The sequence below is a fragment of the Neomonachus schauinslandi genome, chromosome 4 (assembly GCF_002201575.2).
Source record: "Neomonachus schauinslandi chromosome 4, ASM220157v2, whole genome shotgun sequence".
Taxonomy (NCBI): Eukaryota; Metazoa; Chordata; class Mammalia; order Carnivora; family Phocidae; genus Neomonachus; species Neomonachus schauinslandi.
In genome coordinates this window covers 35,948,385-35,957,956 of record NC_058406.1, presented here as the reverse complement: position 1 = coordinate 35,957,956, position 9,572 = coordinate 35,948,385, and the positions used below count along the sequence as shown (strand labels likewise).

Genomic DNA, 9,572 nt, shown 5'->3' with positions numbered 1-9,572 from the left:
CCCTTTGTGGGGTTCTCCTGCCGACAGGGTGCTCTGCCCCTCTGGGCTGCGGTCCCTGTCCCCAAGGGGCAGCTGTCTGCGTTTGGGGATCGGGGGTCCTGGGTTCTAGTCCTGCCACTCTTCACTGGGTGACCTTGGGAAGTCCCCTGCCCTTTTTGAGGCCCAGGCCATGTGCCTGGCTCTACTAGGCAGGGGGAGGTATGGCAGACCCACTGAGGGAGGCTCTGGGGCCTGGAACTGTGGCGGCCAGTCCCTTGGCTCTAGGGCTCAGGTGTGGACCGGGCCTTAGGAGGAAGCTGGTCCCAGCCAGCCGGCGTGTTCCAGACCTCAGGCCTCCTGCCTCTAACCCAGTTAGCAGGACTCCTGTCTAACCCCTGTCTGGGGGCCTGGGCACAGGAGCCAAGCCTTCCTCCCTCCAGATGTCCACCCGCCTGAGCTCTTGGGGGCCGCTTCTCCCTGCCAGCCGAATGCCTCTCACCAGGCCCCGCTCCCGAACAGCAGTGCCCTGGTCCCGTGCCAGCTCCCCGGAGCCAGGAGCCAGGTCCCCCCTCAGCTGGCACTCTTGTTGCCATGGTAGCAGTTGCCTTGGAAGCCACTTCCCCGAGTTCAGAATCTGAACAGTCTGGGAAAGCGGCCCGTCCCCCAGGGGACCGGGGCATTAATCACGCTCTTTTCCAGGGTCCTCACCCCTCAAGGAAAATAAACGGAACTAAACCACACCGAGGCCTTTTCACCCCCTCCTCCTCCCCAGCCCATGCCAGCCTTGGACTCGGCACCTCTGGGGAGGAAAGAGCATAGGCACGCACTCCGGCCCGGACCTCGCCGGGAAACAGATTCTGTGGCAGAACTCAGCTGTGACCTGGGGCCTACGCACCTCCAACGCGCCGTCCCGGATCCAGAGGCCTTGGGGACCCAGGCTTCAGCGAGGAGGGCTCTGAGGCTTGCGAGGTGGGGAACAGGTGGGGCAATCATCCTCTAGTGACTCGGGCTTCCACCTCCTTTACCTATGATAGGAAGCACATCACCCAAGGACAAGCTTGTGTTTTCTTTCTCGCAGATGAAACAGCCTGTATTAAGGAAAGAATAAGCAAGCCTCCCTCTCTACATTTCCAATCAACAGGAGAGCAGGCATCACAAAGGTTTCAAGTAGCCTTTAATGACACTCCCCTGTCAAGAGGGAAAAGATGGAGGCCTTGACTGAACACAATGTCTCCCTCTGACGGTATGGTTGCCAATTCCTCCCACCTCAAATAGGACAAGTTAGAAATTCAGGGACAGAGAAATGCTACTTCCCAGCTGAGCATGGAATCTGGACACCGAAGTTCTCTCAAGGACTCTGGGGCCATCCTTCCACTCCCCATGTCTCATTTTCCCCATCTATTCCATAAGGAGCTTGGATGGGTTTGTAGTTCTGTGATCTTGTAACTGATAATGCTTTACTGTGTCTCTCCTCCATACTTCCTCTTATGTCTCTGGGCCCTGAGGGATTTACAAGGTCAAAACAAAACCAAAACCAAAAACAAAACCCTCTAATTTCGAATTTGGTCTCGTTTTTAGAGGTTAGAGTGTTCTTCTGGGATCTGAAACTCACAATGCACAGGCCTCCCTGCCTCCAGCCTCTGCCATCGGCATCCGCCTTCACCAGGTGGGCAAAGTGAGGTTCAGGAGGTGAGCGGCTGGCCCAGGTCCCACAGTGTGAGGTGCCCTGTCCTGCTGACGGTGTGGGGGCCGCCCTCAGCCTTACGCCCCTGCCCAGCTAGTTATGCAAACACTTACTGGGGGTGAGGTGTTGAGATTCCCAGAGCTCAACATCTCAGGAACACATTGTCATAGACAATTATTTTGACAGCTCCTTCTAAAACTAGTCAGTGGGGGATCAATTACGTGTGACAGAAACATGGGCTGTCATTTGATGCCTAATTAGAGGAATAATCAGACCTCATCCTGGAGAGTGGCACAGGGGACGTTGACCGCAGCCGCTGTAGCTGGGGAATCCCCACCTCCGGGGGCTTCCTCTTATGGGGGCCCAGAACACAGCCAGGGGGCCACTGGCGCTCTGCAGTCCCCCTCCTCTCTGTGTACCTTTGAGTTCACACCTGTCCTTGCCCAGGCCCCTCTCCAGCCTCCCGGCAGTGCCTTACCTCCGCTGAAGCTCAGTCCAGTGACCCTGGCCTTCTCAGGCCCCCACCCCTGCCCAAGGAAAGCCCCTTGTTAGAGACAGAGGTCCCACGGGGCCCATGGTCCTCCTCCCTGCTGGCCTGAGGTGGTCCTGCGGGCCCAGGCGCTCCCTGAGCTCTGCCTTGTGTTCAGAAGCCAGGTCCTCTCGGGGCATTCTGTGGGGCTCACTCCCTGAACCGGCCCATGAGGGGCTCACAGTCTACAGAGGAGACAGAGAACAGGACAGATGATGGGGGAGCAGTGGTAGGCAGCCCACCCACTCAGGCACCATCAGGAATGGCTTTACAGACTTGGGGCTGGCCGAGCAGACACTCAGCAGAAGGGCGGCAGCAGAGAAGGGGCGGAGCGAGGGGCAGGGGTCCCTGTGGAGGCGGAGGGCCGTGGCCTGGCTATGTTGGGTGGCAGACATCGTGGGGAGACAGAGGCACGCACAGAGGCCAGTGGGGCTGGTGATGGGACCCTGGGAAGAGGGCCCAGATGCCTAAGTGCAGGCATAGGACCAGGTCCAGATTCGGGGATCAGGGAGGCCCTTATCCTTCAAGGGCCAGAGAATGCAGTAGGTGGCGAGGGCCGGGTCTGGGGATGGGTTAGGGCTGGGCTGGGCTACCACTGCCCAGCCTTGAATTGGTGGGTCCTGCAAGTACGTTAGACGGGAGGTGCTAGCCATGTCCCCTGGCCACTGGCACTCAGTCCCTGCCAATCCTTCTCCCCATATTTGTTTCCTCCTACCCCATCTCCTCCCCGTCTCCCATCTGCTTCCTGCTCTTCCTTCTCAGCCCCCTGCCAGGGATCCCAGGAGGGCTGGGGGGCTCGCCCTCTCAGCCCACTGGCAACTAAGGGGGTGGATACCAAGCCTACCCGAGGAGAAGGAGGTCCCCTGAAATCAGCCTCAAACCAGGACCCCTCAGCCCTGCTCCCTGTAGGAGACCGGAGGTTGACAGGCTGGCAGAGGGGCAAGGGGAAGAGCACGAACTCAGTGGAATACCTCTTTCTCTCCTCCTGTCCCAGTCACTGTTCCTGTCTCTCCTGTTCCAGTCACTGAGCCTCCTCCAGGTCCCCTCCCCTGCCCGCCTCTGAGTCCCTAGCAGAAGCCCCGTGTGCCAAATGGCAGAAGAGCGCAGAGTGGGCCCTGAGCATGTGGCCAGGGAGTCTCCTCACATCCCTGGCTGCGAAGCCGCACGGGAAGCCGCCAGTCTATCCTGACCCCTCAGGAACCAGCAGCGGAACCTGGGCTGAGAGCCCCAGCTGGCCTCTGGGGCAGGCAGCAGCTCACATTGCAGCCTCATGAATAACTCAGGACCTCCCAGCTGCCTGCATCTCCGAGGAACCCGTGGCCCCTGGACCAACCTCCTCCACTGCTTTAAACTTTAATAGGCCAAGGCCCAGTGGCAGCCGAGCAGGCTCCAGACAGCAAGGGCAGGATGTCCTGGGCAGAGGAGCTCAGGCTAAGCCCTCCTGAGAGGAAGCTAACAGGGGGGACCCGGTGGGGCAGGAAGGCTCCCCAGGACTCTGACAGCCAAGGCAGGATGTGATCAGGCAAAAGTCCCAAGAGTGGCCTCCAGATTCAGGGGCCTTCACGAGAGGAAGAGTAGGCTGGCGTGACCTGGCAGGGATTCTAGGTCAAGGTGCGGCTGGGGGTCCCTAGGGGAGCGGTGGGATAGGGTTACTAGCCCCGAATCTTCCTGCCCAGAAATTCCCACTCTGAAGGTGGAGCTCCAACAACGACACATCCAAGAGAACCGAGCCCTCCAGGGCTTTCCTGGGGACAGGCGCCACCGGCTGCAGACAGTACCCTGGGCAGGCCTGCATGGACATCCCCATCAGCAGCAGAGACTTCCGCTGCCTACAGCTGGCCTGTGTGGCCCTCGGCCTGGTGGCCGGCAGCATCATCATTGGTGTGTCCGTGTCCCAAGCTGCAGCTGCCGTGGGTGGCATCTTTATTGGCGCCGCCGGTCTGGGTGAGCAGGTGCCGGGCCCAGAGAGGGAGCAGGGGCATGGTGCGGTGAATGAGAAATGGAGGGAAGGGCTGGTTCAACAGGAATTGGTTGGGGAGGACGGAAGCTAGAGGTGTGAGCAAGGCAGCTGTCGGGGCGCGGGGAGGCAGAGGAGGGTTGGGGTGAGGTTCCTTCTGCCAGGGATAAGGACACTGTGGAGAAGGGAGCTGGCTGCCACACTCCTCTTTGGCTGCTCCCCCTCTGGTCCTCTAGGTCCAAGCTCTGGGCCCTTGGGTTTTTGGTGGAATTCATCAGCCTGTTGGGGGTGGGTTGACAGGGGGCAGGTAAAAGAGTTCAGAGGTCCCAACGGGACACTCTGTGAGCCAAGATAAGATCCAACTTTCCTGGTATACCTTGGCAGGGCTTCTGTCTGTCTCTCCAGGCATCTGACCATCTGTCTATCTGGGCCAGTGCCACTGATATCCCCACAATGATGCTGAGTACCATCCCTCTCCCCACTCCACCACACTGGGGCAAAAGCAGAGCCAGAAGCACCCAGCTGGTGGGTTCTTGGCATCTGGACCTGCAAACTCCTGCCACAGGCCACAAATACTTGGTCTGGGGATAAAATGGGGGTGGGTAGGGCACCATCCACTCTTCTGCTAAGCCCTCCCCAGGTCTGGGTGGGAAGGAGCCTGCTCAGGAGCTCCCAGTCCTGCCCTACGGGAGGGTGGGGCAAAGGAGAGTCGGTGGTGATGTCCACTGGGCCTACTTCCAGCCGGCCGAGAAGGAAGGAAGCCAACCATGCTAATCACCTGGGCAGGCTGGAGCCAGGAGCCTGGGCCTTCACAGCCTGGAGCCCCTTCCCCAGATAGGCACGACTCCCTGCCCCCCCTTAGGGCTGGGTGTTGGGGGGCCGCCCCCTCCCAACACTCACAGGCTCACATTTACGCACCCACAGTCCCAACCTACACACTCATGCTCCTCCCACGCACACCCATATCCCCCTCAGAAAACACCCCCAGGCTCACAGCCTACCCACAGCTTCATGCAGCCGGCACTAACCAGGCCCCTTCCCCATCACAGAACCCCTCTGTCTCTCTTCTCAGGGCTCCTCATCTTGGCCTACCCGTTCCTAAAGGCTCGGTTCAACCTGGACCACATTCTGCCCACCATAGGTGAGTCCTCCCCCCAGCCCCCAGCAGAGCCCTCTTCCAGGGACCGCTGGGTGAGACCCATTGTGTGTAAGTCTGTGGCACACTGTGCGGTGGAGCCGAGCCCATGTGTGTGACTGCTCCTGGCTCTGTGTGTGTGTGTGTGTGTGTGCACGCGCGCGCGCGGGCGCACAAGGTGCGGTGTGCGGGCGTTGCCATGACTACCGTGCAGCGGACTCCAGCCTGTTGCTACAAATGTGCCTCAGCCAGCTCAGAGCACCCAGAACTCCCATCTCCCCCCGAGAGAGTTTCCAACTCCCCCAAAGCCTCCAAGATCTCCAGATAAGCCCATTTCATTCTGTGAGCCCCCATAAACACCCTCTACCACTCCTAAGACCTCAGGACCCCTGTATAGCTCCTTAACTCATCTCTGCCCCCCACATACATGCTACCATCTCCATCAATCCTGGGGGGCTTTATATATTCCTAGTTCTCCCCATGACGCCCACCTCCTTAAAAAGTCTGCCCTCCTCCCCTTCAAGGGCCCGTTTCTTCCAACTCCACTCCCTAATCATGTGGGACACCTCAAGGAATGTGGTGGAGCAAAGACAGCAGCAGGGATGGAGATGAGACAGCAGGAAGGACTTCCCTTCCCAAAGCAAGACTTGATCTGAGAATGGCTTAGTAACCATGGGGCCTGGGGTGGTCTTATCCCACAGGGAGCCTGAGAATCCACCCCCACCCAGGGCCAGACCATGCGGAGGGAAGATCCAGTGCCAATGGCAATAAAGAGGGTAAGTTCTAAAAATTCCAGTCCATCTTCCATCTTTGCTCTTTGGCTGAGCAGCTCTGTGAGACCCTGGGAGAAGCCTTGAGGGGCACGCAGAAGGGACGTCCCCAGTCACTGGGAGCCAGCATATCAGGCAGTTCTGCCATGTGTTTGGTCAAAACCCCTCTTGCTCCAAGCTGAGCCGGGCTCCTCTTGTTTGACTTCAGGCCTTCTCCATCATGCCCACCATGGACACTGGGACCGTCCCTAGGTCCCATGCCCCAGTTTACGTTTTCACTCTCTTCTCCAATGACAGAATCCAACTCTCAGAGCTGGTACCTGAAATGGAACATCTTCCTCCTCTCCCATCTCCACACACCGGAAAATTCTAGGGCAGGAGTTTCTCAAAGATGGCCCCAGCCCACAGCGTCTACCACCTGTGGAGGATGCCTAATCCCAGCAAAAGGTCCCCTTCCAGACCCTGCTCCAAACACTTACGTATGTTAGTTTGTTCCATTCTCAAAACAACCACATAAGGAAGGTACTGTAATTAGGCCCACTTTATATGTGGGGCAACTGAGGCACAGGGAGATTAAGTAAGGCAACTAGGAAGTGGTGGGGCCAGACCTGAAACCAGGTATTTGGCCCCAGAGTCCTCTCTCTAACCACCCCCACCATGCTGCTGTCCTCTTGAAGGGCCATTCTGACCATCTGTGCCTCTTTAAATTCAGCAGAAACGGTCCCCTGGGATGCCCCTCTCTCCCCCGTGGTCCCCCTGGGTTGCTCTGCTCCGGAGTCTGTCTGCTCAGGCGGCCCTGTCCTGGTCTCTCCCCCAGGAACCCGCAGCAGCCTGTCCACGGTGAGCAGAACACTGGAGAAGCTAAAGCCAGGGGCCCGGGGGACTGGGGAGGGCTGAGGCAGGGGCTGAGGGGCTACACCCTGCCCTCCCTGCCTGCTGCCCTGATCTCACAGCCCTCCTGGGTCCAAACCAGAGGTGAACCGGGCCCTGGAGACACCAGCCCTGCATTCGCTTGGGCAAAGCTCTTGCAAATGGATTCCATGCAGCAGCATTGGGCAGGGCCTGAAGCGGGGTACCGCTGGACGTTCCACAGGGGGGCCTTGTATCAGGATTTTGACCTGTTTTTTTCTCTCTGGACTGCAGCTCAGCGTCCTTCCCTTTTTGATCTACTGACTGGTTTCTCTGGAATTTGGGGCCAGAGATATCTCAGTCTCTTGCTCCAGGCTGGCCACAGAAATGAACCACAGGCCCACAGCAACCACAGATGGGATCCCTCAGCCCTTAAGGCCTGGCCCTGGGCCTCTAGAGCTCACTGGCTAGGTGGAGGGGCTGGACCAGATTTTTTCAGGTTCGTAAAAACTCTGGGCAACTCCTCAGGGACAGGCTCTTGGCAGCAGTGAACCGGATAGGAGCATGGCCTGGACAGACAAAATGGTCACTGCCATGACGCAGAGGCCAGTTGAGGCACCGACCCAGAGGCTTCCAGGAGGAGGTGGCTCCTGAGCTGAGTCCTGTCCTGACTCTTGTATGTGACTCCACTCTTCAAGGCTTTTGGTGATCTGACTCCAGACAAGACGCCAGCCTTCCCTCTTCACCCCCGCCCTCTCACTGCTCCTGAACAATCTCAAACATTCCAGCCTCCAAGCTTTGGCTTGTGTTCTCTTGGAGGCCTCCCATTCCTCTCTGCCCACCTCAGGGGCTCAGTTGGTTAAGTGTCCATCTTCAGTTCAGGTCATGATCCCGGTGATCAAGCTCCGCATCGGGCTCCCTGCTCAGCGGGGAGCCAGCTTCTCCCTCTGCCCCTTACCCTTTCCGTGCTCTCTCTCTCTCAAAAATGAATAAATAAAATCTTAAAAAAAAAAAAAAGCCCCCACCTTGAAAGGCGCAGTTCCAAGGATCCCCTTAACACAACACCCTCCTCATCCCCTTCCTTTGTCTGTGCCTCCCTCTCTCCACAGTGGCCAGGCAAGCTGAAGGCTTCTTTTTCACAGAACAATTACTAATCCTACTAAAACCTACTGTACGTTGCCCTTTTCTGGTCACTGTCAGGGCACACAGTAGGTGCTCAATAAATGTCAGCGGCTTAGGGGCGCCTGGGTGGCTCAGTCGGTTAAGCGTCTGCCTTCAGCTCAGGTCATGATCCTGGGGTCCTGGGATCGAGCCCCGCATTGGGCTCCCTGCTTCGCGGGAAGCCTGCTTCTCCCTCTGCCCCTTCCCCCTGCTTGTGCTCGCTCTCTCACTCTCTCTCTGTGTCAAAAAAATTCTTTTAAAAAGCTGTTAGTGGCTTAAATTTAATGGAAAGACAATCCCCAATCTTTCCCTGGAGATCCACGTCAAGACCCATGTACCCACAGGGTTTGGGGCAAGGAGGACCTGGCCCAGGTGTGTGTGGCTGTGCAGAAGACGTGGCTACGCCCTCCACGCCCCTCCTCACTCACCTACACCCTCAGGGTGGAGCAGGGTCTGACCTCCACAGAACCATCTGCTCCATGAGGCTTCTGTCCTGGTTTCTGAGCAGAGGACAAGCTGGGAAGAGTCTCATTCTTCAAGGATCAGTGCAGATGACACCTCCTCTCAGAAGCCTCCCCTGACTTCGCTGTGCTCCCCCAGCCCCAGTGCTTCTGTCCATTAGAGCTCACATCACTCTGAGTGGTCCCTGTCTACTTCCTCCTCTCGAGAGCCCGGGCCAGAGGACCAGGCCCACAGGTACCCAGTGAATGTTGTAAAACCAAACCAAAAGTGGCAGAGACCATGTCATTGTACAGATGGGAAAGCTGAGGCCCTCCAGAGAAAGGGACTCATCGAGTCCTGCGGTGAGAGGTTGGAGGGACAGGCCTTGTATCCAGGGCTCCTCTGTCTCCCCACCAGAGCCCCTATCCGCTGCTGTGCTCTGCACAGGGACCAAGCCCCTGGCCACAGTGCGACAGTCCTCCACTCATGAATGCTGGCTAGTCATGAAGCCTGTGGTTCCTCCAGCCTGAGGGAAGTACCCCCCCCTTGCACTTCCCTCCTCTCCGCCCCCCATCCCGCCTGCTCGCTGCCCCTTCTCCGTTCCCTCAGCAGCGTTATCAGTGCATAACTCGGGCCTGGGGGCCCCCCTTGATCAGTAAGGAAACCCTTCCTCCTGCCCATCTTCAATCCTCACCTGAAGCACCCCAGAACGATGCCCAAGGATGGAAGGGGTGGGAATGGGGGAAGTGGGGTCTGAGCTGTGGGGAGGGTGGGACCCCTTGGCCTACCACCAACCCTCCCCCAGCGTGATCTCCCCAAGGCAGGGCTTTGGTATCTTCACTGACTGGCAGAGCCCAGCACAGAATGGTGTAGGGGATCAGAGCAGAATAACCTGAGGCATGAACACATAAAAAGGCAAGGGCTATGTCCACTGGGGAAGAACTAGGTAGGGGTTCAAAAGGCCCTTGGAACTAGACCCCTGAGACCTCCTTCCCTCCAGCCTAAGTGAATGTCCAGATGCATCCTCCCAAGTGTATCTCCACCCCAACCCCCCCGCCCCCTCAACC

The 9,572-nt window shown here is 58.2% G+C and overlaps 1 protein-coding gene across 1 annotated transcript; it reads left to right on the top strand.

The window, feature by feature from the left end:
• Window positions 1-3,985: 3,985 nt before the first annotated feature.
• KNCN (kinocilin) lies at window positions 3,986-6,951 on the top strand. The gene is made up of 4 exons (XM_021684444.1): window positions 3,986-4,136; window positions 5,222-5,290; window positions 5,986-6,060; window positions 6,872-6,951. Exons 1-4 carry the CDS (start codon window positions 3,986-3,988, stop codon window positions 6,949-6,951), a joined length of 375 nt encoding a protein of 124 aa, XP_021540119.1.
• The last annotated feature ends 2,621 nt before the right edge of the window (window positions 6,952-9,572 follow it).